General features: G+C 60.1%; 2 protein-coding genes across 2 annotated transcripts; both read right to left on the bottom strand.

The window, feature by feature from the left end:
* Positions 1 to 2,508: 2,508 nt before the first annotated feature.
* On the bottom strand, positions 2,509 to 4,233 carry LOC114056258 (FXYD domain-containing ion transport regulator 6-like). The gene is made up of 7 exons (XM_027881308.1): positions 4,224 to 4,233; positions 4,009 to 4,056; positions 3,829 to 3,903; positions 3,657 to 3,693; positions 3,343 to 3,392; positions 3,187 to 3,229; positions 2,509 to 2,751 (listed from the first exon to the last, which is right to left on the bottom strand). Exons 1-6 carry the CDS (start codon positions 4,231 to 4,233, stop codon positions 3,201 to 3,203), a joined length of 249 nt encoding a protein of 82 aa, XP_027737109.1. The 3' UTR covers positions 2,509 to 2,751; positions 3,187 to 3,200.
* Positions 4,234 to 14,934: 10,701 nt separating this feature from the next.
* Positions 14,935 to 24,975, bottom strand: TMPRSS13 (transmembrane serine protease 13). Its single transcript, XM_027881306.1, has 14 exons — positions 24,955 to 24,975; positions 21,471 to 21,656; positions 19,806 to 19,977; positions 19,432 to 19,533; positions 18,624 to 18,746; positions 18,408 to 18,537; positions 18,148 to 18,240; positions 18,017 to 18,060; positions 17,588 to 17,747; positions 17,334 to 17,506; positions 16,834 to 16,932; positions 16,454 to 16,596; positions 16,193 to 16,345; positions 14,935 to 16,078 (listed from the first exon to the last, which is right to left on the bottom strand). The coding sequence occupies exons 1-14, from the start codon at positions 24,973 to 24,975 to the stop codon at positions 16,064 to 16,066; spliced, it is 1,614 nt and encodes a 537-aa protein (XP_027737107.1). The 3' UTR covers positions 14,935 to 16,063.
* Between the last annotated feature and the right edge of the window lie 2,662 nt (positions 24,976 to 27,637).

Below are 27,637 nucleotides of genomic sequence, written 5' to 3'. Positions count from 1 at the left end.
ATGGCCTCGGTGTAATGTTTATCGCAGTCACGAGGGGAGGCCCAGGGCTCCCTCCCACCCGCCTTTGGGAAGGAGGGGAGGGGAGGGCAGGGCAGCACCCACTGTGCCAGCCGCCGGGGAGGGCTGAGCACCCCAAGCCGTGGGTATCCCAGTCCCAGCCCTCCCTCACTTTCCCAACTGGGCTTCACCTCCCGCAGGGGCGGCGATCCCGAGGGACGGGCTGAGATACAGGCTGAGACTGCCTTTGGCTAGAGAGAAGCAGGCAGCACACCCCGCCCTCCCAGCCTGGCACTGCGGGTGTGCCACAGCCGGGTCGGCACCTCCCAGCCCAGCATCCAGCTATCCCGGGGGTCCTGCAGCCCCTGGCACAGCCATGTCCGTGGTGCATCCCTGCTGGCAGTGGGGTACCAGGATGCTGTGCTCCCCGGGGAGCTGCCAGCCCCGGCCCCAGCAAGGCCAGCTGCCAGGAGGGCTGTGCAATCCAGTTTGCTCTAATCTCGCAATCAGCGGGCGGGAGTCACGCGCCCAAGCTGATTAGTGCCAGGGGGAGCTGCCCCCAAAGGAGGCTCCCCTTGGCATGGCCAAGGAGTGCGGGCACCTGGAGCCCACAGCAGCCCAGCTCTGGCGCCACGGGGCGAGGCCAAGCCCCGGAGGGTGCTGTGTGGGGCCGTTGTGGTGGCACTGCTGTCGCGGCGCCCTGGCAGCGCTCGGCATCCCCCGGATCGGGCGCGGCAGCAGCCCAGCACAGCAGCTCCCAAAAAACCAAGGGACAAGGAGTCTCTGTGCCCACGCTCCCTTCACACAGACTCTGGCTCTTGCTGAAACGCTCCTGGCTGCAGAAGGGAGAGCGCAGGGAGGGGGCTCTGCCCGCACAAAGCCTGTCTGTGCTGCCCAGGGCGCTGCCCCTGCCCCTCTCTCCCCAGTGGGACAGCGTGGGAGCTGCTGGTGCCTCACCCAGCCTGGCTGCCCTGGGAACGCCACGGCCCTCGAGACGATGCAGCCAGGCACCAACAGAAGCAATATTTTATTCCTTTCCCCCTAGGCCACAACACAGAGCACACCAGCTCCTCCAGCACAGCAGCACACTCGCCTATTTAAAAGGAAACACAATAGCTCAGTTTATTTTACAACAGTCAGGGTTTGGCCATTTTACACACCACAGGGGTCTCTTTGTTTCGTGTTAACACCGACGGCACACTATGGACAGCACAGGCACTCGGAGGGACACACACCACTGGCACTCAGGGGCTGGGCTGAGGGATCTGCTCTGCCTGGGAGATCTCTGACAGGCCAGGAGGGAGGGAAGGGACACAGTACTGGGAAAGGAACACAGTACTGGAGACACACTCCCTCTGCCTGGCACAGATGGGACAGAGCTTCCCAGCGCCACTGAGGGATGCCAGGCACACAGGGACACAGCCCACCCTGGAGGCAGGGCCACCACAGTGGGCTGGGCACAGCAGAAACCCCTCTCAAAACCATCCTGGAGGACAAGACCCCCTTCCCGGTGTGGGGATGGCACACTAAGGTGTTTCAGTGCAGCTGCTGCCCAGGTAAGTGCCCCACACCCAAGCTGGCAGTGCCCAGCCCCAGCCAAGGCTTTGCCTGTCCATGGGCCTGGGGAAGGGCCAAACCCCACAGTTTTGCCTCTGACCCACGAGCAAACACAAAGGTGATGAGGGACCGTGGGCTCAGCACGTTGCCACAGTGCAAGCTCAGGTGTGCAAGACCACCTCTTGCTGCCGTTCCATGGGGGAAGGGGCAGCCGGCACTGGGAGTGACACAAACCACCACAGGACAACACTCAGCACTGACACGGGTGGCACAGGCAGCGACAAGGCAGCAGGAGGGGCAGGGAGCTGCCCCTTCCCTGTCGGAGACAAGCACAGACAGGATTTTGTTTCTCTGGAGCCCTCGGACTGGGTGCTGGCGAGGAGCTGGTTTGTGCTGATTAGCGGGGTCACCGCTGTGCAGCCGCCCTCTCTCCCAGTGTCACCCTGCTGGGAACCTCATGGGCTTCTCTGCCACCACAGCCTCTCCTCCCTCTTACAGCAATGTCCCACAGGTTTAGCCAGGGACAGGAACGGGGTGTGCCAAGCAGGGTGTGGGACAGCCTCGAATCCAGCCCCCCAGTGCTCCCAGCGAGGGGAGCCGAGCCACGGGATGTCCCTGCCCGACTCACCCCCCACCGCAGCTGCCTTTGGGCTGGGGGCGTGCAGGGGGTTATTGCTGAAACGGTGGCACTGAGCAGGTCCCTGGGGCGCTGCAGGACAGGTCCCCAAGCCCTGCCCAAAGCCAGCAGGGGAACCACCAGCATTGTGAGGGCTGTGCTGCTGGCTCTGGGCTGGGGGACGGGCTGTCCCTGCCCCACAGCCCACGCTCCCTGCCCCACACGGCCCCCGTTCCCAGGCTTGGAGCGCAGCCCAAAGGGCAGCGCCTGCCGGTCCTCCAGAGCCCGAATCACACGCACAGCACGAGAAAGGTGAAGAGAAAGTCACGATTACAACATCAGCAACAACTAGCCCTAGAGGCAATGATCATCTCACAGCAACATTACACACCACGGGAGGCAGAGAGGACGGTGAGCGGAGTTTAGTCGGGTTAGGAAACAGAGAACCGGTGCTGGAGTACAGAGGGTAACACAGACACGGCAGCTTTGTGCCTCCTGAGAGGGACCTGCTGCTGTGATTTCAGTTTCCTCGCAGGCCACGGGCGTCTGCGGTCCGAGCGTCCGTCCTTGGGTCTCTGGGTCTGCGTGGGCAGGAGAGCAGCGAGTCAGGCTGGGAGCAGCACCGACGCCTTTCCCTGCCTGCGGCTCCAACTGCCAGCACGGGCTCCGAACGGGGGCACAGCCAGGGAGCTCGGGGAGCTCTGACTGCAGGCACGGGGCCAGACACCCTGAGGGACCCCCACCCAGCTCTCCAGGCTCCCTAAAACCAAAACCACCTCGGGGTGGGGAAGCACAAGAAAAGGAAGTGTAATACAAGGGAAAATCCGGACAGATGCTTCCTTTTCCTGCTGGGCTGCCTGAGGACACCCACCAGCCCTGCGAGTTTCCCTGCTCTGGCCCCTATCAGTGCTCAGCTGCCCAGTCCCTGCAGCCTGGCCTGCTCAGAACGTCCCCACACGCGGCCCCAGCTGTCCCTCCCGTCCTGGTGCCACCACCCAGAGTGGCCAGAGACTCACCTCATGGCTCCTGGTCAGTTCTCTGCCTTCTGTGCCCCCGTTGCTGCAAAGGGAAGAGCAGAGGGGTTTGCAGAGCCTGCCCAGCACCGGGAGCTCTGTGGGCAGGTGGCTGTGGCACAGAGCAGGGGCACAGTGAGCAGGGGACAGTGGCCTTACCGTTCGAGGTGATCAGGGTCTCTGCCTGAGCCTCCTCATCCCCTGGAGCCCTGCAAGGAGAGGAGCACGGTGAGAGCAGTTGGGATCTGCAGCCCATCCCAGGGGTGGGATGCCCAGCAGCACAGAGACACACTAGGGAAGGTGCTGTAGGAGCTCCTCTGCCACCCAGGAGCTCTGCAGCAGAGCATCCCCCAGCTTTGGGCACCCAAAAGGGACACTCAGGGGGTGCAGCCACTCTGCCAGCTGTGGGAGGGAGCCCGGGAGCAGAGTGGCTTTCCAAGGGAGATGTTCCCCACCAGGCTGTCCTCACTCACCTGGGTTTCTGGTTGAAACTGCACCTGCACCTCCTGCCTGCAAGGGAAGAGAAATTCCTGAGTGTGGCAGAAGTGGGAATGCGATGTGGCCTTTCCCAGTGCCCCCCCATCACCAGAACAGCCCCTGCTGCCCTGGCCTGCCAGCCCAGCACCTGCCAGGTCCCCAACTTACTGAGTATAAGGAGAATGCCAACAGTGAACAGGACCACAGCAAACACCAGCCCCCCGATCCTCAGGCTCTGGTAATCTGGGGAAGGAGACACAGGGGCTCACTCCTGCTGGGTTGAGGGGAGGGAGCAGCTCTTTTGGGGGGAGCAAAATGCACACCCATCCCACACACAGCCGTGCTCACCATAGTTAAAGGGGTCCTCCTCCTCCTTCTCCTTCTCCTGGGTTGCCACTGGGAATGAGCAGACAAGGGATGTGAGGTGAGCGAGCTGTGAGGTGGCTGAGCCCTGGCAGCCACCCACAGACCCCAGCTGGCACAGGCTCCAACCCCCCTGGATCCATGGGACAGCTGTTCCCCTGAGTCCCACAGCCTTTTCCCAGGAAGAACTTGGCACCTACCATCTGCCATGGCCACTGGCACCAGCAGGGAGCAGAGGAAGATGAGTGTTGCCTCCATGGCTGCTGCAAGAGAGGGGAGAAGCACATGTCAGTACCCAGGTGGCTCATGGAGGGCACCACAACAGGGCCAGGGGCACAGGGGCACTAAAGACACCCGTGGCTGGCTGTGTGGACAGGCAGGGCCAGCCCATGCCATGGGAAAAGGAGCCAGGCTGGCTCTGGGAAACACCCAGGGTCTTGGCCATAACACCTGGTGTCATCACTGTGCCCAGCCTGATAGACACACATCAGCTTGAAGGCAGGAGGGGAAGGGTTTGAGTGGACAGGCAGACATTTTGGGGGGTTCTGTGATGTATTTTCAACCACCTCTGCATTTGGCATAGATTTCAGCCCAGTCTCGAGTTTGCTCTGCAGGCAATGGGGCCAGCACCAGGGCTGTGATCTCTTCATCAAGGTCGATACTGTGCCCTTCACCCAGAGCATACTTTAATTTGTCCCAATTAGCATAGCAATTACAGCACACTCCTACAATGAGGCCAGTGGCCCTGGTGGGACATGAGCTCGAAGCCACACTTGCCCTCCAGGCTCCCTGCGCTCACCTGCAGCAGCAAGGAGAGACCACAAATAACCTCCGTGTCCCTCACAGCTGAGCCTGGCCCTTCACTGGGAACGCTCAGCCGGAGCACAGACCCTTCTCCCAGGGATGCCAGCCTGGCTGTAACAACACCGTGGCCAGGCTGTGACACTCCCTGCCAGCTCGGCCGGGGGTGCGTGTCCCAAACTGCTGCACCCACTGGGGATGGGCACCCTCGCTGCTGGGACCGGCCAGGCACTGCTGCTCTGCCGAGGGAAGGCACTGCCAGCACCCGTGGCACCATAACCCACTCCAAGCACCCCTTGGGGACAGGCAGGGGACAGGGGGGAGCTGCTGTCTGTGCTGCCAGCTGGCACAGGGCCCTGCAGACCCGCTGCCTGCGTGCGGGGGATGCCTCGTGCCAGGAGGAGAGGGCTGGGCTGATGGAGCACACCGGGGGCTCTGGACTGTGGATGCAGGCTGGGTGCTGCCTCCCTGGCCCCTGCAGCTGCCCCTGCCTGTCCCTGTCTATCCCTGCAGTGCCAGGCAGTCCCTGAGTGCCCTGATGGTGGGGCTGGGTGGCCATACATGGTCAGGAGCAGGGAGAGGGCTCTCTGCTGGCGCTGGAGGGGACAGGGGGTTATCGGTCGCCCTGCACGGCACCGATAGCACCGAGTGCTCCAGAGCTGCTGCAGCTGCTGCCTGGATTAGTGCTGATAAGGAAGGGGCCCTCACAGAGCAGGAATTCAGCTCGCTGGCGGATGTGGATCCCAGCACACTGCTATTCACCCCCTCCACAGCCTGACCTGATTTCAGTGCAACCTCCATCCCAGCCCACCCCAGCTGCTTGGCTGTCCAAGTCAGCTCCTCAGGGCACCCAGATCCCCCAGGTCCTGCCAGAGCCCCTTCTCCCAGTTTGTGCTCCACGCTCCCAGGACTGGCAGGCACGGAGCAGGCTCAGCAGAGCCCACCACTGCTGTCCCCAGCAGCATTTGTCTCCGTGGCCTGTCCCCAGTGCTGCCCTCAGGAGCCAGTTCCCATCACACCCACAGAGGATGCAGCCCCCAGCTCTCAGCTCGACCCCAGCACATTCCCAGAACCTGCCTCATTCATCACAACAAGCAGCATCCCATGATAATTCCCATCCTTCCCTCCCCTTCCATGATTTGCCATTCCGAAGGCGATGTGTTTATCCAAACACTGGAGGGTTTCATCCCCCTCTCCTGCAGCTGCTGCTGCCATTGTGTAGCGCAGGGATGCACTGGATTGCTCCCTGGGCCCAGACAAACCCCCTCGTTTGCTGAGACACATCATTCGGGATAATTACCAGGTCTTAGAAACACACACAAAGAACCCACAGCTGGTGACACAGTAACTTGGAGCTGCACATTTCACCACGTCCTTTATCTCCCGTCTTTTATCTCTTCTCCACCGAGCCTGCCAGCGCAAAATCAGAGTCATTACCCATACGAGGGTGCTGCGTGTGCACAAGAGATGTGATACAGCTCACACTATCACAACATGAACAGTATTAATTGGCTCTTGGAGAATATTAATGATGCCTTTATTTTTTCAAACAAGCCATCCATCAGATTCTCGCTGTTTATTTTGCCTGCTGTTGGAGCATCCCACTCAGGGAGTTTTGCATCATTCCCTGCCCCGAGCCCCTCCATGTGGCGCTGGGCCCTGCTGAGCCTCACACGCCGTTTCCAACCCCCTGCTTGGCTCTCGGCTTCCCGCACGTAGCACGGTGCAGTTTGCTGTTTGGCCCAGCCAGGCACGCAGCACACATATGTTCTTTGTTTTTCTAACTCAATTCCTAGAATTCACACACTTCCGCACGCTAAAAACTTATCTGGGCGCGAGCGAAGCGCGGGGATTGGCAGTGTCCCTGCTCCACAGGCAAACACAGCGTTCTGGAGTGAGAACCAGCCCAGCTCTCCTCCAGGGGAGCATATGCTCTGCCAACAGCCACAGGTTTTTTGGGTTGCTCCAAGCTGGCCCACCCACTTCTTCCTGAAGCTGAAATAAAGTGAGAAGAGCAAACATTGCCGAGGGTTTTGCCCGGCTCTCCCGGCTCCCGCCTTCCCTCGTGCAGAATCCAGCTGCACCTTGGCACAAAGCAGAGGGAAACAGCAGCTGCCCCCAGGAGCTGAAACACCACCGAGCTCAGATGCTTCCTCACCTCCCAAATCTCCCTGTTTTCCCCCCATCGGTGACACAAAGTTTGGAGTCACCACGCCGAGCTGCCACGTGTCCGTGCACACCACAGGGAGTGGCAACGCCTGCGACTTGAACCAGAACAAGGGGTTTTCCTGTTAAAACTTGGAGATCTGGCTAAACGCGGAGAGAAGGCGGAGTGGTGACAGCCGGAGCTCCCCTTCCCTTTCCTCTCAACTCAAACCGCTGTTTTAGGAGGGAAACCAGATATTTCCACCCCCATCCCTATCTGCATAGCGAGGAGGAGACACGTGGAACTTGGGAGAGGCTCAAGGGGAAGGAAGCAGCGATAGAGAGCGAGGGAATACGTGGAGTTTGCTGCTTTATGGGAGGATGTGGAGGAGAGCGGGCTGAGGGAATAACCCAGTGCCACAGAGGACCTGCCCTGTGATGAGGCGCTGCAGGGGCTCAGTTCCCTCTGCCCAGCACAGCTGGCAGGGCACGAGGGCAGGGCTTGGTGGCAGCACCAGGGCCACCCTCTCCACTCGCAGCCCACACTGTCCCTGGGTGATTCACCGCCCTGCCACCGCCCTGCCACGCGCACAGCCGGCACACTTCCCTCCATGCAGAGCACAGCCACAGCTCCTCCTCACAGCCTCTTCCTTCTGGATAATCCCTCCTCACAATTCCCATGCTGCTGGGTTGGGATGTGTGTGTGTGTGTGTGTGTGTGTGTATTGTGGGCGAGGTAAATCCAGGCAGACAGACCCTGCCTCTCCTGCCTGGCCCAGCTCTCTGCAGCACAGCAAATCGTGCCAGAGCAAGGCAGGTGAATTTGTAACGCTGCTGGATCTTCCAGCCCCCTCTTCCTTTTCATTGTTTTGCAGGGATCTGCCCTGTCAAGTCTCAGCCGTCACAGTGCAGTGCCGGGCAGCCTCCGCCTTCCGCCAGGAGTCCTCAGGGCATCTCCTGAAGATCAGACCTAGTTAAAATCTCTGGTTTCTGTGCAAAGCCCCCCAGACCGTGACAGCAGCGCTCCGTTGCCTGGGGCCTTTAGGAGCGTGCATGTGTGAATGGACATTTCCAGCTCTGCATAGATGTGCTCTTCTGCCATTTCACGTCAGCATCAATCTGGTTATTAATGTGCCTGTTGTTGTGCCTCGTGCTTCTAAATGAGAGAGAAGGAGAGATTTCCAGCCCTCGCCATTCCGACATGGACGGCACTTCCCAAATCCGGTGCTGATTCAGAGGCTGACTGCATGGAAGACACAAAACTGACCCTACTGCAATCTAATTGCCTCTTATGGGTTTGGGGTGTCTCTAGGCACACCCTGTGCTGCATCCCTCACCTGTACCCCAGCATTCCACTTGCAGGGCTTCTTCCAGCCTCATGGAATTGGCCCTAACCCATCAAGGGGCCTCAGCCAAAGCTGCCTGGCCGTGTCTGGCTCGGCACAGTCCCTGGCCCACCATGACAACACCCCAACAAGCAGGGGCAGGCACAAAGCAGCGAGGCCAACCCTCCACTGAGCCAAATCTCCAGTGCAAGCACTGCTGAGGTAATGGCTGCCAGGCCAGGGAACCCAGCCCTGGGCTCCGGGAGGCAGCAAACATCACCACCTCCACCTCCCATCAGGAATCTGCTGCTCCTGATCCCTTCTTATTTGCTTAGGAGATAACCAGGTGCTGTAAACCTCACCATGCACCTGCCTGGACTGTCCCATCCTCCCGCCACACCCAGCCCTCATTTGGCTGCACAGTGGCTGAGCAAGCCCGGGCTCTGCATGCTGAGCAGAGCATCAGCACACGGGAATCACGCAGGTGAGGTAGAGCAGAGGTCACCCTGCAGGTCCTGGCGCCGAGAGAAACCCAGATCAGCAGCACACGCTGACAGAGCAGCGCGTGGGAGAAGCTGTTCCAGGCTCCCGTGTGTGCCGGTACCACAGCACTGCCACGCTCAGCAGCACATCAGAGCGGACATTTTCTCCGCTCCCTCCCCTGCTGTCACCATCAGCCACGAGCACGAGGCAGACACCAGTCCCCAGCAGCACGGCCGGTGTCCCCACCACCACTGCCACACACTGCATGGAGAGATAAGCAGCTGGCACAGCCCCCAGCCAGGGCAGGGCAGGGCAGGGCACGTCCACGGTGCCAGCAGTGCCTTCTCCATGCCAGGGCCGTGACAGCTGTGGAGCTTGGCAGCCTCTTTACACCTTGGAAACACACAGAGAGCCCAAAAGGCAAACGTGGAGGAACAGCCGGACACAGAGCTGCTGCCTTGTCCTCAACACCTGGCAAAGCCAGGGCTCTCCACCATGTTTTACCCGAATGGGTACGCTGTGAGCCGGCAGGTAAAATTCCAGGGTGGGAGCGAGACAGTAGGGTGATGAGAGGAAGGCACAGCCAGCCTCACACCTGGCAGGCACAGCATATTCTCCAGCAGGTCCCAAACACGCTCTAACAGGTGGCCTGGCTCGGCAGCCACAGCACTTCACACTGGCATCTCTCCCTCGCACGTTCCACCTCAGTCCCCCTCAGAACCACAGTCCGGCTGCGCACGGGTAGGGGTTCCCCAGGCTTGTCTTTGCTTCAAACTGGGAGCAAAGCCACCCAGCAGCGCTGAAAATCCCACAGCACCGTGGAGCACTGCGGGCTTGCCAAAATGGGTGCTTCATCCTAATCCACACACGGCTTTTCCCGAGAGGCTGCTCTTTCACGCTGCTTATTCACATCCACACAAACCACCTGTCACTTTCCCTCCCACAGAAATATCCCTGCAAGATCCGAGTTCCACCACATGGACTCCAAGATCCGTCTCTTTGGAAGCATTAATTACACACCCTGAGAGACACGCTCTTCCCTTCCTCCAGACGCCTTCCCGGGATAAGGCGCTCGGCTGTTTACACACGGTGTTACTACAATATTGAACAACAGGAGCCAGAGCGCTGCCAAGGGCTGCGAGAGGAGGGATCCCCCCCGCTCCCCGGGACACCCCTGCTCTGCAGAGCCCTGCCAGCCTGGGGAGCACTGGCTGTGAACCAGCCCTACCCACGGTGGTCTCGGGTGGGCATCCTCCCCAGTGCCGGGGAGGGGGGGGCTGGTAACCAGGCAACGGTGGGATAAGGCGAAACCGCGGTACCCGGCGTTGCCATGGCAGCCGCCGGGGCCGGGATGCGGGCGGGTCGGGGCGCGGGGCGATGCCCCGGGGGCACCGGGGCGGGGTCCCGGCCGCCTCCCCGGCAGGAGCGGGGTGAGGCGCGGTACCTCACTCCGGCACCGGGACACGGGACCCCCGAGCATGGGGGCACGGCCGACCCCAGCGCTGCCGGGGGGACCCCGAGTACCTCGACCGACAGACCACCCACCCTCCCTCCCTCCCTCCCTCCCTCCCTCCCTCCCTTCCTCCCTCTCTCCCCCCAGCGGCCCCGCGAAGCCCCCCGACGGCCGGACCCACCTTCGCTGGCCGTGAGGAGCCGTGCGGAGCCGGGCTGGCCCCGCGGCTCCGGGCGGTGCCGGGGGAGCGGAGCGGAGCGCGGAGCGGGGCTGCCGCACAAAGGGGAGCGGGCGGGCGGGGCGGGGGCGGTGCTTGCGGGGCGGGGGGCGCGGGCAGCGGCGGGGGGCGCGGCCAGCACGGCCCGGCCCTCGGCGGCTCCCAGATCCCCCCAGAGGAGGGCACGGGGATGCTCAGGGGGGATGGAGCATCTCCGCTGTGAACACGGGCCGGGAGAAGAGAGGGCTCCGGGGAGACCTCAGAGCCCCTTCCAGTGCCTAAAGGGGCTCCAAGAGGGCTGGAGAGGGACTCTGGATAAAGAGTGGTTGGACAAGGGGGAATGGCTTCCCGCTGCCAGGGCAGGGTTAGATTAGATATTAGGAAGGAATTCTTCCCTGGGAGGGTGGGGAGGCCCTGGCACAGGTTGCCCCAAGAAGCTGTGGCTGCCCCATCCCTGGAAGTGTCCAAGGCCAGGTTGGATGGGGCTTGGGGCGACCTGGGATAGTGGAAGGTGTCCCTGCCCACGGCAGGGGGTTGGAATGAGATGAGCTTTAAGATCCCTTCCAACCCAAGCCATTCTGTGATTCTGTGGTCCTACAAAAGTCACGGTGTGTGGGGGGGGTGAAAGGCTTACCTGGCTTTGGAACATCCCTTCGCACACCGGAGAGCAGTGGTGGACTCTGCCCTGTGCTCTGCACCTGCCGTGGAGCGAGCAGGGAAAGCAGCAAGCAAGGAACAGATGCTGGAGCTCCTCTGGGGCCAACAGAAACCACGCTCAGATGAATTGGTAAACACGGCGCAGAAGCTTTTTTTTCTTGCTGCCTCTCGAGGGCGGGAAGGCAGAGCAGGCAAAGGGGCTGCCACGCTGCCAGCCCAGGTGGCCCAGTTCACAGGGCTTCAGCCACATCACTCAAACAGATCTCAGGGGCCACCCAGGCCAGGGTGGGCAGCGGGGGCGCTTCCAGCCCAGCCTGGCTCAGTCGTGGCAGCACCTGGTTTGGTTTCAGGCAGGCTCAGGACCTGCTGCCTGCACTGGCTCCCCCAGATCCACCAGCATTTAGCAGCTGCAGAAAGACAGAGCCTTTGGGTCTCACCCAGAGCGGGTCAGGAACCGGCACACACTTCAGGCAGCCACAGCAAAACGCTGCCTGACAGGAGAAGGGCTGCACAAACCGCGGCTGTGAATGCCCTGTCACAGAGTTTTGTGGCAAGCGACCAGTTTATTCCCATCAGACAGCTGGGAATGTAGGGAGGAGCAAGACTGGGAGGGAGATATGTGTTTAATATAGGATATGAAATGGGAACAGGGGGCTGGGGGCACTGCCAGGCAGTAATCAACTGCCAGGAACTGTGGGCACCACTCCCTTCCAGGCCGGACTGGCACACCCACGTCTGCCCATCTCCTGCTGCTGCTCTGGAGAACCATTCCTTCTCGACAAAACACCTCAGCAATGCTGTTACCACCGTGCTGGCTCATCCCATAATAACTCAAATGCATCTTAGATGGAAATCAGGCAGTGACGGCACACAGAGCTTTCTACAGCCATTTCCCAGGTTCCAGTAAAACATAAAAAAAGAAAATAAAGCAGCACTGGCATTTCAAGGCAATTATTCCAAGGGAGGAGATACAGACCGACACGGAGGAGCTGGACAACATCAAGTCTCTTTAATGCATCGGGATAACATGATAAGGCTGTCACTTACCCTGCAGAGAGGGGAGCTGGGATCCAGCTGCTATAATCGAGTTTTGGGCTTCTCCGACCTCATCTGCCTCTCAGCTGTCATTATCCCCAGCACACAGTAAAACACTGAGGTGTGACCACGGCCTGGGGACTGCAGGAAGCATGGGGAGGTTTCTGTAGAGCCACATCCCCCCTGCAGCAGCAGCAGCCAGGACACAGGGCTGGATGCAGCTGGGTGTGCTCTGTGCTCTCCATCCCTTGGCTCCTTATTTAAAATTTCCAAGGCGCTGCCCAAAGTGATTAGAATCGAAAAAATTGGCAGCATAGATTTTTTTTTTCCCCCCTGCAAACTCAGGTAAAATAGAGACCCCCACTGTGAAGGTGGGAAGGGAAGGGTCTGCTGTGCTGCTCCCATTGGAGAGAAGCAGCTCCATCGGTCACTAGTGGTAAACATGTCCCCAGGGCCCTGCTGCTGGGGAGACTGTACTGATCTACAACTTCTTTTCTGGGCAAACTGGGCCAAAAGTAATGTGGAGGCCAGGCAGGAGATGCTGATTTATGCTAATGAAGGGGCTGGGCTCATCTCCTCAGCTATCTAAGTTAACAGGAGCACTGCCAGTGACCTCAACAGGGCATGATTTCATCTGAGCGTGTCCCTTACCCTGGAGCAGGCACCTCCTCCCTGTGCACTCGGAGCAGGGACAGAGCCACTTCCTCTTCAGAGCTTTCACCTCCAATTTTAAGGTCTCACCCTGTCATGCCAAGCTTGCAAACTGCCTGTTGGGTGGCACTGCAGCCCCCAGACTGCTCAGGAACACGGCAGAACCAAGCACTGACAGAAGCTCTGTGTAGCCATACGGCTGTGTGCACCTAAATGACATCGTTTTCCATCAGGCCCAAGTCATTCCCAATGCCCTGAATCCCTCCAGGAGCGAGGACCAAGCAGGGGCTGCACTGAAGCTCCTGCATTCCCCCATGGAGCACAGCCAGAGCTGGTATTGCACAAGATGAAGTCCAGCGACTCCGTGCCAAGTGATGATGTTACTGACCATGGATGGGAACCAAACCAGAGGAAAAACATTTTTGTAGAGAAACATCATCGCTGAAACCCTATAAACAAATCTGTTTTGACACAGAAGAACGAAGAGCTATAAAAGGAGAGATCGGGGAAAACCACCACTAATGGCTGTTAATCCACGTGGTGCCCGCCAGGCTGTATTTTTGTAAATCACATCCCCTGGGGACACTGGCCTATGGTTTCCAAAGCACAGAGGAACATGGGAACAGCCCAGCAACATGTGGGGCCACGCTCAGCCCCCCTCGTCTCGGAAGGTGCTCCAGAGCTCCTATCGAGCAGGAAAAGGGGCTTTACAAGAGCCACAGGTGAGGGCTGGGGCTGTCCCAGGAGGCTCCTCAGGGCTGGGCTGGCACCCACCACACCTGTGCTCCCCCTGGGTATGGACAGCGCTCCAGGAGTGGAAGCAAAGCAGTGTCCAAGGCTCCATCTGCACGGGGTTGTCTTTGGGAACAGCACGACAGCCGTGGCCAGGCGGCTCCAGAAACTAATCACTTCTAATCTGCTTAGAAAACTTCAGCCCTGGGGAAACACAGCACACCTTCCCCCAGGCCTGGGAGGAGGCACCACTGGGTGGCAGGTTTAGAAGGAATAAATTCAATTTGTATTAAGGGCTGAAAGTGTTTCTCTGCTGTGAGAGACTATTTCAGAGGAGAAAACCCCTGTGGAGGTGAAATCCACAGTGGAGGAGCAGGTCCCCAACACCCTGAAATGGAGTTACCGTCACTGTGCCCAAGAACACAGCTCCAGAAAGATCAGCTCTTACTGGGTTCCCGTTTTTTGGTTATTCTTTCTCAAAAGATCGATTTCTCCAGCAGTGAATGAGCACATTAGGACTTACCAGCAGAAACCCCGGGATCCCGGAGAGCCTGTGGACAAATGTAATCTGGCTCTGTGACTTAAAACCCTCTGATTTCCCAATTTAATCAGACCAACATAAAATGGGGAAGGCACATGGGGCCCCTACTCTTACTAAAGGTCAGCTGCTTCTGCTCATGGAAAAATCTGTTGCTGTCACCACTGCACTTGCAGGGTGGTCTTGGTAGCATGTCCAGCCTCTGTGTGTGGGGAGCAAGAACCCCCCCTTGCTCCTTGAACTCAGCAGGTTTGCCCAGGCCCTTTTCACATCTTCTAAAGTGCAAACAGTCCCCTGGGCTCTGCACACCCTGTTCTTCACGGGCGGCTCCTGCGTCCGTGGGAGGTTTCTGGGCTGCTGCTCTGGAGAGGGATTTGAGGTCAGGCTGACTCAGTGCTTCCCAAAAGGCAGCCACTCGCTTTGTTACAGTTCAGGTCTGGAGCAGCCGCCCAGCTCGCTCCAAATCCACCAGTGAAACAACACAAGGGTTTCACTCACCCCTCCCCGTCAGCAGGCAGGGACTGCCCCACTCCCAGGAGAGGTGGGTGCTTTCTGCACACCTAGAGCCAGGCTAGACCTGCTATCCCAAACTTCAAACACAAGCCACAGCTCTCTGCCTGCCCAGAGCCTTTTCCATGGGAAGCAGGCAGTGCTGGGAACCCGGGGGATGCTCCCAGGAGCTGAGGGACCCGCGACACCCCCTTTTCTCCCAGCCACAAGCAGTGACCCAGAGGGTGAAGGGCAGGAAGGGCCACTCCATTCACACGTACCCACAGGAACAGTGACAGCTGGGGACTCACCCTTTGCTCTCCAGCCCGTTCAGAAGAGCCATCTCCAAGTGGAACACTACTAAAATGTTTATTAGAAGAGTGCAGGGTGGCCAGGCAATCCAGGACCCTTCTGCAGCTGAACTGGGGATGGGAGCAGCCAGCCCCTGCTCGCCATGGGGATCTCCCACGGCACCTCGTGTGCCCCCAGCACTCACAAGGAGATGCAGGCGCTTGCTTCCTCGAGGGAAAGGTGTCCCTGCTCCAGCGTGGCCAGGGAGGTGAGGCTGGCTGGGGCAGCTGGAGAGCAGAGGCAGCAATCCAGCACTGCCACTGAGCTCGCAGCAGGGGCATCCAGGGCTGGCTCATGCTGGGTGATACCCGAGAGGGTGGCTGCTCTGCATCACACTCCAAATTGGCCTTTGGCTGCTGCTGCTGGCTTCGGTCACACCTCCTGCAGCCACCCCCGGAGCGCAGACCTGCCCCACGCTGCTCCCAAATCCTGCCCCGAGCAGGGCGGGGACCGAGGCCGGCTGTGCTCCCGGGGGCAGCTCTGGCTCAGACCAGACCCAGGGCATGGAAAAATAAACAAACAGCTGTTTCTCTCCCGGGGAGGAACACCGTGTAAAAGGCACTTCCTAAATCTATCCCCAAACGTGAGAGCACCGGCCGCTCCTCCCGGAGGGTGGGATAACTGCACCTCGGGGCTCCCCTTCCTGGGAAAGCCGTAGGTGTGGGCAGAGTGGGCACAGCTGCCCCATCCCCACACCCCAAGGTGGCACAGCTGTGATCTGGCAAGAGGAGTGTCCCCTCAACATGGGCACCCCACTGCCACTGACAGGCACCCTGCCCGCTGAGGGTGCCACAGTCCTGCCAGGAAGCACTCGTGACACCCCGTCCAGACAGGTCTATTTACAGGAGAAGAACCACAGACACGGGGTGAGGAGGTGCCCCCACAGCCAGCACGGCCAGCTGCCAGCGTGGGCTGTGTCCCCCTGGGGCTGGCTGGGTGCTGTGCCCAGCGGCCACCAGGTCACCCCCCCAGCACCAGGAGAGGGCAGAGTCACTTCACAGGCGCCGTGTTTTCAGAGTTCGGGGGCAGCGACAGCTCCCTGGCTGCACGGACAGTCCAGAGAGAGGTGTGGCATGGGCTGGTAGCATCGTGCCCTGGCAGCAGCCCAGGGCAGTGCCTGTGCCACCTGGAGAGGTACAGCCCAGGCAAGTGTCCACGCCGGTTTTAGTCGTTCTCGCTCTGCAAGAGAGAGAGGGGAGAGCAAGGGTGAGGTGCCAGGGGCTGGGCTGGGGGGGTACAGCCCCTCTCCACGCACCAGGGCCTTCCTGCCCGAGCACAGCCCTGCCTCCTCACCTCCATTTTGCTGTATATCCAGCTGAGGAGCTTTGTCACACGTGTGTAAACTCCAGGCTTGTTCTTCTGGCCACATCCTGTTCCCCAGCTCGTCACCCCGGCCACGTACCAGCGGCCGTTGTCCTCGCAGACCAGGGGCCCTCCGCTGTCCCCCTGGCTCAGAGGGGCAGAGCAGTGAGGAGGGGAGATGGGAGATGGCCCTCTGTGGGTACCCAAAAGCGGGCAGCCCTCTCCTGGTGTTGCCACGTGCCCCCAGCTCACCTGACAGGCGTCTTTGCCTCCCTGCAGGTAGCCGGCGCACATCATCCTAGGGGTCAGGTAGCCCTCGTACACCTTGTCGCTGTTGCAGATCTTGTAGTCGATGAGCTTCACCTCGGCCTCCCGCAGCTTCGGGGATGTGTTGTCTGCAAGGCAGGAAGAGCTGTGGGGCAGGGGGGGCCTCGGCCCCCCACGGCCCCCGGGCCTCTCTGCAGCAGCGAGGGAGGAAGCTCGTGTTTCTCGTGGGTCTTATTTCTGCAAAGCCTCACGGCTGGGGAGGGCAACGCCTGAGAGTTATCCCAGTGGGAACGGTCCTTGGGCAGCACAGCAGAGCTGTGCCCGTGGGCAGGAGCTGCCTGTGGGGAGCCCGTGCCCTCCCTCACCTTCATTCTCCCTGGTCTTCCCAAAGCCCGTGATGAAGCAGGACCTGCCGGTCTGGAATCGCTGGCCGTACATGGGGAGGCAGGCTGGGCGAACCTGGGCTGGAGGGAGACATGATGAAAGCCAGGCGAGGGGGGAGGGATGAGTCACCCGGGAGCAAAATAGCCGCTGTAGTCATGAGCCCTGCAGCCAGGGAGGAGCGTGGGGGGCAGGAATGGTCCCCTCTCTGCCCACCCCAGAAGGTCTCGCTGGCCCCATGTGAGACACAATGCTGGTGGCACAGCTGACCTCATGGCTGTGTGTGCCAGCCCCTTCCTGGCCATGGGACAGGCCAGGGAAAGCCACAGCAGAGTTGGATGCTCCAGGTGGCAGCAGCCCCACACACCCCAGGGTGTGGTTCCAGGGGGGCCCAAGCTGCCTCTTACTCCTGCCCATCCTCAGTGTCTCCCTGTCCCCCCAAACACCACCCCCAGCCAGGTCCAGGTAAGCTGTGAGGCCTCACCTGAGAGCGTCAGCGGCCTGGAGAGCTTCATGAGGGCGATGTCGTAGTCGTCGTGGTCGTCGCTGTAGTTGGAGTTGATGATGACCTGGGAGACAGGGACGCCCTCCATGGGCTGCTTCAGGTCCGACACCCCCCCATACACCTTCCAGTCATCCAGGATCTTCATGCTGTTCCTGGCAGGGCGAGATGGGGCAGGGAGGGGTAAGGCAGGAGGGTGTGGGGCTGGGCTGAGTGGGGCTGGCAGCAGCACTCACATGAAGAAGCAGTGGGCTGCCGTGAGCACCCACTGCGCGTCGATGATGGTGCCGCCGCAGATGTGGATCGGCCCGTACTGCACGCTGACCTGCCACGGCCATTTGTTCACAGAGGTTTCCTTTCCCCCGATGATCCGGCCAGAGATCCTCTGCCCACAGGCTGGAGAGGGGAGAGCAGGGATGAGGGGAGGGCTGGGAGGGAAGGTAGTCTTGGAGGGGAGACACGCACACAACATCCCCAACCACCCGCAGGCACCACTCGTAGGGGCAGTGGGGACCAGGGAATGCAATCTTTGTAGTTTTCTATTACCCAGTCTGCTGGAAAACACCCCATTGGCCCAACCCTGCACAGAGAAGGGAGGAAAGCACTCCCAAGCCTGTGGAAAGGCTCCCTGCCTGCCCTTGGCCATGTGCCAGCCAGGCCCTTACTTGTGCATCGGAGGGAGACGTATTTTCCCGTGAGACACTGTGAGCTGCAGGAGAGAGGAGGGAGACACGGCCTCAGCCCCGTTCCTGCGGCACCAGGGCAGGGGCAGGCAGGAGGTGACGCTGCCTGGTACCTGTTGAGGCTCTGCTGGATGGTGTCTCGCTCGTCAGTCACCGTGAGGCTCTTGCCAGAGACACGCAGGGGGATGTATTCGGTCTGAGAGACACTGGGAGGGAAGAGGAGAGGCAGTGACCATCTGCTCCCTGCCTTCTGAGCAGCGCTGGCCATGCCACCTTCCAGCACAAAAACACAATGCTGGCAGAAAGAGCACAGCGCCCAGGGGGCTGGCAGAGCCCCAGCGCCCAAGCAGAACCACCCATCCTCAGGAATTACTTCTGAAACCCCAGCTGCTGGCAGGTCTTTCTGGAGAAGGACTCGTTCCAGGCGCTGCTGCACACTGGCAGCCACTGGCTCTCGGTGCTGGAGTAGACGTGGAGCAAGGACTCCTCAGACGTGAAGCGCACTGTGGGACAGAGCAGGTGAATCAGGGGCATCTCCAGCACCCCGGGGCTCCCCTCACTCCCACTGCCCCAGCTCCCAGAGCCTCACCACAGCCCAGCTCGTCGCTGCGCTGGGAGCAGTCGACGATGCCGTCGCAGCGCACGGCGCTGTCCTTGCAGCTCTCGGCGGGCTCCTTGTACACGATGCCCGTCTGTGACCGCCAGAACATAACTGGAAGCAAGAAAATGCCGTGGTGAGGCCAGGGCCGGCTGTGGGTGATGGGGCTGTGACCCACCTGGATGGGCATCAGAAGGTACGCCAGGCAGGGGGGCGCTCCCAATTACCAGGTGTGAACGTGAGCTGAGTTTGAGCCAAGAGCGAGAAGCTGCTGGACACAGGGCTGAGGAAGGACTGGCCACCCTGAGCACCCCCCTGTGCTGCAAGTCCCTCTCCCTTCACCCACAGAAACATGCACTCTGCCTGCGAGTGTTTCAAGCCCACCAGCTGGAGAATGGCAGCTGGAGGTTACCGGGATTAAAGGGATTCCCTGGTGTCCGTGTGTGTTCCTCCTGCCAACCACAATTTGTTTGGCAGATCCTGCCCAGGGGAGGGCGACTGTGGGTGCTGCTGGGGGGGCCCTGCTGCCCACCAAAGCCAGCCCAGCAGAAGGAAAGAACATTGCATCCCCAAGCTCCCCAAACACCGCTGTCAGCCCAGGCAGCAGATCTCCTTTCCCAGGCTCCCATCTCTCCACCAGATGTCAGGAACACTCAGGGAATGGCAAGAGCACATTGCTGCCTCTGGGTCCAGGGGTTTCCCTCTGGCACTTCCCAGCATAGATATCCCCAGTCCCTACTGACCCCCAACCCCTCTGAGGACCCCTCTAGGAGCCACCCTGGGCTGGGGCCCCACTCACACAGCAGGATGAGGGCGATGAGCAGCACGATGAGGACGGAGACGCAGAAGATGAGTGCAAGCCGCCGCTGGTTCATGCAGGGAGCTCTGAACATGGAGGATCCTGGCAGCAGGGTGGAGGCAGGGTCAGGGGGAGCAGCTGACTCCCCAGGACACCCAGACCCTGCTACTCACCAGCTCCCCAGAGGACCCCTGGGATGTGGGAGAGCGGGGCCATGCACACCCCACAGTGCCCCGTGGTCACAGTCCTCTCCCTTGCCTCTCCCTGTACCAGCAATGGGTACAGACACCCATCCCTGCCTCCCTCCATCCCTCTCCACCCCGGGGGGGACCAGGGCCAGGGCTGCCAGAGGCCAGCCTGGGCCCCATCCTTACGTGTGCTCTCACAGGCCGTGCAGGGCGTCGGGGCCGGGCTGGCCTCGGGGCTGTAGGGTTTGAAGCTGATGCCCAGGACACTCTCCCGGGGCTGTGGAGGTCGGGCGCCGAAGATGCTGCTGACCGTGGAGGCATGGAGGCTGGGAGGGACACTGCCAGGTGATGCAGCGGTCTGGGAGCAGAGGAGACTGTCACTGGCAGTGACTGATGCCCACTGGAGAGCCCCCCAGCTGCCACCCTGCCAGCTGTGAAGGCGAGGGCGATGCAGAGCTGAGCCCCCCGGCATCACCAGCTGGGGCTGTTCCTCCCTGTGCCACGGACCTTGTGGAGAGTCACCACTCTGGTGCCCCTCTCTGAGCCATATCCCATCCAGGCTGGCCCCAAACCTCGTTGTCACGGAGCTTTCCCCCTCCAGGTGGGTGAATTCCCCAGACCCATCGCTGTGATCGGGGCAATCAGACGGGTATTTGGCACCAGGTCAGTCACTCCGTGGCCCAGTTCCACAGGGCTAGTGCCCCAATTTATGCATCTATCCTTAATTAGCCATTTGAAAAATACAGTGTAATTTCCAGCTGTTATTTAGTAATACTTAATAATCGGTGTTTTCCAAGCCCTGAAACGTCCTGTACCCTGGAATGCTGCTCTGCAGTTGTGTCACTCCTAATCCATGAATTCGCAGAAGAAAATGTATCTGTTTCCTTTCCTCAAGATGCACTCTTCCAAGCTACAGAAGCCAGAGCCTCTCATTTTCCTTCAGAGAGGACCTGCTTTCAAATCCCCAAATAAGTGCTGTTTACTCTGCTTTTTCTAAAATCTCTGTAGGATGGATGGAGCTTGGAGAAACCTGGTCTACTGGGAGGTGTCCCTGCCCCTGGCAGGGAGTTGGAACTGGATGAGCTTTAAGCCCCTTCCAACCCAAACCATTATAGGATTCTATAACGCCACTGATGTCCCACAGAAGGGACACCCAGGAGAATTGGAGCCATCACCCCCCCAGCATCACTTACCAGCCAGAGGTGGGCTCTAACACATCCCTCTGGAAGCCTCTCTCTGATTTTTGGCACTGCAGCTGCTAGAGATCACCTAGGACCAGAAGACATCCCTTTCCCCAGGACCAGAAGACATCCCTTTCCCTGACAAGCCAGCAGGCAGCCCCCGGGGTGGATCACGGCTCTGGGACAGGCAGAGGATGGGACACGGGCAGAGGAGGGGACACGGGCAGAGGAGGGGACACGGGCAGAGGAGGGGACACGGGCAGAGGAGGGGCAGTGCTGGGAGCCGTCGCTGCCCTTCCAAGCTGGATTTTCTCTCCCCTCGCGTTTCCTGCCACATGGGAATCAGGACCCCTAATGGGCAGGTCTCGAAGCCGCTCAGGCTCACGCTCTGTAAATACGGCTGTGCCCTGCCTTGCAATGCGGTGGTGTAACTTCCTGGGCATTATCCGTGAGTCACAGCCCCGGCGTGGCCACGCACTCAGCTCAGCCCCCGTCTGCACACCAGGGACACACACACACCCCCTGCACTGTGCCTGGGGGGCTCATCACACCAGGGACACACACAGATACCCCCTGCACTGTGCCTGGGGGGCTCAGGGGGCTCATCACACCAGGGACACACACACACACACACACACACCCCCTGCACTGTGCCTGGGGGGCTCATCACCTGCAGGGCCGGCGGGCACAGCACCCCGGGCTCCGGGGAGGCTGCCTGGCCACCCGCCCTGGCCAGCAGCGGGATGTGCAGGGCCAGCCCCCGGCACTGCCGCCCGCGGGGCCCTGGGCAAGGCAGCACTAACATCTCCTGGCCGCGGGGAGCCTCGTCCCCACTCGTGTCAGGCTCCCCGGGCTCCTGCACGTGAGGAGGAGCAGAGGCACCTTGTGTTTCACAGCACCAGCCCACTCACCCCTTCCCCAGAACACGCCTGGATCTGCCCAGCCTGCAGGCTGAGCTTTCCCTACACCTCTGTTTCCCATGTGCTGCGGCCTGGCTTTCTCCCAGAGGTGCTGGGGAGCCCAGGAGAACCCCTCTGCTGGGAGCTGGGAGGGCTGGGGAGTGCCCCACGCTGCCCTTCCCTAATGAGCCTGAGCAGTCACATAGATGGGATTCAAGTTCTCACACACCCACACGGCGGGGCATCCCCGGGTACCCTCAGTGCCCGCTGTTAGACAGCAAACACAGAGAGCCAGGGCTGTGGCAGCTCCTGAACTGCTGATTTGCAGAAACCAAGAGATGTGTGGATGCCAGGAATCCTTCCTGGGAAAAGAATTTCTCCTGTCTACGTATAAATGAAGCTTTTTAAAATACCCTTTTACACTGGCATTTGTGTGCTATCTGCACGCTGTCTGGTATTTCACGTCTCACCCTGCAGCAAGCACAATCCTTCACTTGTCAGACCAGCAGAATTACAATCCTCCAAAGGACAAACCTCTCCATCACACCAGAAAACACAGCCCAGCTTCCCCAGGGAGCCAAGGACGCTACAACACTTCCACCTTCAGTCTGCAAATATATCACATTAACACCGAAGTACACCGTAGGTCAAACTGCTCTGAACGCTCCTCAGCAGGAAGAATGTGCCCTTTTACATTTAGGTGAACTTTTAGCTACTCATTTCCTCAAAAGTTCAAAGTCCAAATAATTTTGTAGCCCTACCAGAGAAGCTAACAAAGCTTTTGCCACGGGCTCCAGGTAACCAGCAAACCTATGGTAAGGCCACTGTAGCAGAGAGAAAATAGCAGCGGTTTTACAAAGCTGCTTCTGTTAAGGAGAGCGCATAACCCCAGCGAGGGAGTGACAGCTCCTGCCCACAAAACCTTTACTCATCCTTTGCTGGCTTTTGAGTAAAAGTCAGAGGCAGAGCCGAGCCCGTTTCGCACGCGCCGCTGCGGTTTGAGGCCGTTCCCTGACGCCCTCTCTGCAAACGTTCCACCACCAGCCCTGAGACTGGTACGTGCCAAAGGCAGCTGTGGGGAGGGGGAGCACAGCCAGCCCCTGTTTGTGGCAGGGATGGATTTTAGAGAACAGTGAAGAGGGATTCTGGGGACACACGTGGGGACTTCTGGCCAGCTCTGCTCACCTCACACTGGGGGACGAGTGGGTGGTGCCCATCTGCAACACAAGCCCTTTGCTAAGCCTGTCAGGAGTGTAACCAGCACCTCACTCCCTGCTCTGAGGCTCTGAGAAGAGCTGGGCAAAGCACCTAAACCACAGACAGCAGCACTGAGATGCCCATCCCCTCTGCACCGTGAGCTGCCATGTGCACTGACCCGCAGCTCAGCTCCCTGCTGCAGAGGGAAGGCCCCCAGATCCATGGCAGCAGAGGACAATCACCAGGGGAAAGGTGATCCTGGCTGGGCTGGAGGCTCAGGATCCCTGGGCAATGGGGAGGGAAGCAGGGAAACCAGCCAGCAGTCACCCGCAGTTTCGGAGTGGGAGGGAGAGCGGAAGCCGGGTAACACCTGGGTGTTGCAACCGGACCGGGTCCCAGCCATGCTCGGAGGAGCACAAGGACACGGGCAGCTACTCAGAACCTGGAGCATCAAGAGGGGAGGGAGGCAGCCTGCCTTAAATAAGCTAGAAGGAGCTGCCTCAGTAGCTGAACATCCCTTCCAGCTGAGCTCAGCTGCCCACCCTCAGCATTGCTCCCAGGTGCCCACAGGCCCGTGTCCAGGCTGGGAACCAGCTCCTTCACCTGCCTGTGAGCACCGATTGTCTGTGCAGACCAGCTCAGCCAGCACACAACAGAGACATTGTCCTTGCCAGGGACAAAGCCCTGCCCAGCCTGTGAGAGCCCCGATCCCTCCTGGTGACACAGTCCTGCTCAAGTGTCACAGCTGAGCGGGGCCTCCCTGGGAAGGGACAGACCCCAGCCCCAGAACAGGGCAAGGGCTGCAAGAGGACGCTGCCAAGGCCCTGATGCTGTGAAGGGGCAGCACACGGGGAAGTGAAATCCCAAAGCACACCAGGGCCATTTTGCAAGTGCAGGCGACAAGCCACATTAATTGAGTCAGCCTGATGTGGCCAGGGACAGGTTGCCCTGTGCCAGTGTGAGCAGCCCTTTGGGCAGAGACCCGAAAATGTTCCAGGGGGTGAGCAGACACTGCTCAGTGTCTGCTCACCCCATTCCACAGATGGGCAAAACAAGGTACGGAAAGACAAAGTGACTCTCCCCCTTGGCAGAGCCAAGGGACTCCTGGTGGCCCATTTAATCCAAGTGACAAAGCCAAGGTGGCCCAGTGGGGATGTCCAGTATTGGGCAACTGTCTCTATACGTGGGCATCCCAGTTCCTGCCCTGCTGTCACCAAGATGCAGTGGTGCCACCTGTTCTGGGGCCACCCAGAGCCGGGACCCCTCTGCAGAGCAGTGCTGGGGTCAGGCTGCTCCGCAGACCCAGCCAGCATCCAGCACGAGCCCACTCTGACCCTGCTCCTGGCTGGCACCCCCACGACAAGGGGCAGGAGGAGGATGGTGTTACAGCCAGCCCTGCCTCCCCTCGAGCCCCATCCACCCCGTCACCGCCAGCTTTGCACGTCCTGGCCGGTGCTGGCACAGCCAGCAGCGCTCGGCACGGTAATTACCCACGGCCTCGCCCGGTGCCCAGCCGGGATGGATGTTTTCCTCATGACAGGATGCTCAGCAAAGTCCCACATCCAAGGCTGAGCAGGTCCCAGTCAGCCCAGCCCAAAAAACTGCCCGGAGAGACGGTGAAGGAGAGCAGCAGGACTGAGCCCACCAGTGCTTTCCGCCAGAGCGCTGGCGGAAAGCGCCGGAGGGCTCAGGAACTCAATGCGGCTCCCACAGGTGCCAAGAGGCACCAGATCCCACTGACAGCACCAGCTGGTCCCCTCAGTTCACAACTCCAACATGGCAAGGAAGGATGCTGGGGGCCCTGACACCTCCTTTGCCAGCACGGAGCTGACACCAGGGATGTTGGGACTGTCCCCCCCCCCTCCATGTGCCAAGGGGTGCTGGAGGCAACAGCCCTTCAGGCAGCTCACCCTGGCTCCCTCTCCCCACTGCCTGCTTCGAAGGCAACACCCTGGAGAGCAGGGAGGAGAGACTGGGCTCTCCACCAAACCCTGAGGAGAGCAGGTCCCTCCAGCCCAGGACCAGCGGGTCCGAGCCGGGGAGCTGCCCGCACCTTACCTGAGAGGTTTTGCCGTCCATGGGCCGCTGCGGGCTGGGCTGGGCTCACAGCTCCGGCACGGCCATCCTGCGCAGCGCGGGGCCGAGCACAGCCGGGTGCCGCGGACGGGGCAGAATCTGTTTGGAGAGCGGCTCGTACGTCAGTGCCAGCGCCGAGGGAAACCAGTCCGACCTGCCGCCCGGCTCCACCGCTGCCTGTTTCCCAACTGCTCCAGGCACAGCATGCAAAACACCTGCCCCTGTGCCGGCCGGGCGCTCAGGGACGCGGGGCAGGGGCAGTGGGAGCCTGGCCGTGGCCAGAGGGATGGGAGTTTGGGAGCAGGTGAGATATACCCTGGCCCCAGGGGATGGTGGCATCCCGGTCTCCGGGAGTTCCTCGCTGCTCTCCTGGCTGCCTGCCCACCCAATTCCCCTCTTCTTCACTCTGTGCCCACCACACATTCACCCCCAACCTCTCCAGTCCAGCCAAGGGCTAAGCGTGCCAGCTGAGGATGGGAGAAGAGGGGGTGCACAGCCATGCCCAGCCCCAGGAAAAACCTCTCTGGTGTGACCCAGAAGCCAAGAATTCCCTGTTCCAAGGGAAATGAAATGTAGTTTCCCTCCAGTTTCTCTAGAGGCCTTTTCACTCCTTTACTAATGAAGTGATGCTTTTGCCAGCAGCCAGCAGCAGCCTCCTGCCTCCTCTTCAGGCACAAGCTGGGGATGCTTTGCTTAACCAAGGACTCAGGAAGAAACAGATAAAAACATCCAGATTAAAAGAAAAAGGCCCAGCTCCATTGTGTGCTCTCATATCCAGACCCATGACCCTCACTGCCACACATTTCTCCTGGCATTATTCATAGAGTAGGTCCCTTATTCATCCAGCTCCCCACCCACACCTGCTCATTGGCAGGGCAGGAGACAAGCAGGGACATCCAAGCTTGGAGAATACCTGCTGCAAAGCCCCTTCCTTTCAAGGCTGAAAAGCCTGTGCTGGATCCCACTATGCCCTCCTATTCTGGGAATCCTGTCTTCCAGGGGGGTTTCTGAGGCAGCCCTCTCTCCACAGCACACTCCTCTGCAGTTTTCACAGGCAGAAGTGGGTTTGGGGGTTTCTTCTTTGCCTTTTGTGGTTCCTCTGTGCCTGTGCAGGCTGTGCCTGCTGGGTGCTGGGGCTGGCCAAGCACTGAGCTGCATCCCCAGACAGCCCTGAGCCAGCCAGCCATGTCCCCAGGAGCTGACATACCCTCTTCAAAAAGGGATTTTCAGAAAGCAGCTCCAGGTGACAACTCCAGGAATCATTCACTGCTTGCCGGTGTTTCTACAAAGCCACCTACAGAGAACAGCGTGTCTGGCCTGACCCCGGCAGCCTGATGGTAAATGTCAGCCAGCACAACACCTCCCGGGTGAAATCCTCACCCTTGCCTGCTGGTAACTGCTCCTGTGAGCCCTGCAGCACCCTCCTGGCCTCCCAGCTAGCACAGAGGTGATAATGGCACACACGGCCAGGGCCGGCTCCACCAGCCCGGCAGAGCCCGGCGGCTCCTCCGCGCTCCGCTCCAACCTCCAGGCACGAGGCAATTGGGAAGGCAAGAGGATTGCTCTGCTCCTGTCCTGCAGCAGGGCTGTGCAGACCCAGCCCTCCGGCCCCAGCCCTGCTCTGAACAGGGCAGCATCACTGCCTGACCCCTCTGTCAGCCTGGGAAAACTTCCCGAGGCACACGGGCTAAGGAAGCTCAGACCCAGCTGTCCCTGGCCTGGGTTTCTCTGCCATGTGTCCACCAGGAGGTATTTCATGGTCAGCCACAGGTCATACTGCCCACCGTGCAGCAGCTCAGGTGCCAGCCCGAGTCCTGCGTCACTCACCATCCCTGTCTTCTGCAGAACTTTCACTTCTCCTCAGCCTGTTTCATTTTCCCCTAAATCGCCAACCCCTTCTCCCAAGGCTCTGAACTGCCTCACCCCCAGGACCAGCCCCAGGTTATCTTTTCCACAAAGCTCCCTCTTCCCTCGTTTTTGGTCCTGTTGCTTTTCATTGTCATTATTTTACACAAAACACAAGCTGTGGCTTTGTGTGGGATGGGCTGTGCTTCATCTCAGGACTCCTAAGTTCAGTGGCTGCCAGATCTGACTCAGCAGCTGATAGCAGAGTGACAGGACAGCAGTTGATCTGCCAAGGACTGGGGAATAAACCCAGGGCAGGGAGGGGATCTGCTGCTGGTGCTCTGGCCAGGCTGTGGGTTTGTGGAAACCCTTGGCCTTTAGCAGGGAGGACAAGTCAGGGAAAACAGCACAGATCTTCCACTTAAGGCACTTAAGATGATTCTTCAAGGAGGAACCTGAGGTCCTGCACCTCTGTGCCCACCAAGCCAGGCCTGACACGATGCTCTCTGAGCCTGTCCAGAGCACTTTTGGTTTCCCTTACTCTTTTCATCTGCGTCCTTTCCACTTATTCCCTGGCGGGAAATTCCTCTTCTCGTGGTGAATCACTCCCCATCACATGAGGAACCCAGGAAAACCCTCAAGCAAGCTCTCCTGTTATCCCACCTGCCAGGAGGCAAAGCAGAGGACTCACAGCCCTCTGGGGGGTAATTCAGGTCCCAGCATCACCAGACAGGCAGGACACCACTGTGGGGCCAGATCCCACAGCCACGTGAGTCATGGCCATACCTGGAGACTCCCAGAGCCCCGGGGACAGTGACAG

Source organism: Empidonax traillii, unplaced genomic scaffold (genome assembly GCF_003031625.1).
Source record: "Empidonax traillii isolate 1590-97213 ecotype Southwest subspecies unplaced genomic scaffold, ASM303162v1 scaffold87:size1256882, whole genome shotgun sequence".
Lineage (NCBI taxonomy): Eukaryota > Metazoa > Chordata > Aves > Passeriformes > Tyrannidae > Empidonax > Empidonax traillii.
This window is presented reverse-complemented; position numbering and strand designations above follow the sequence as displayed.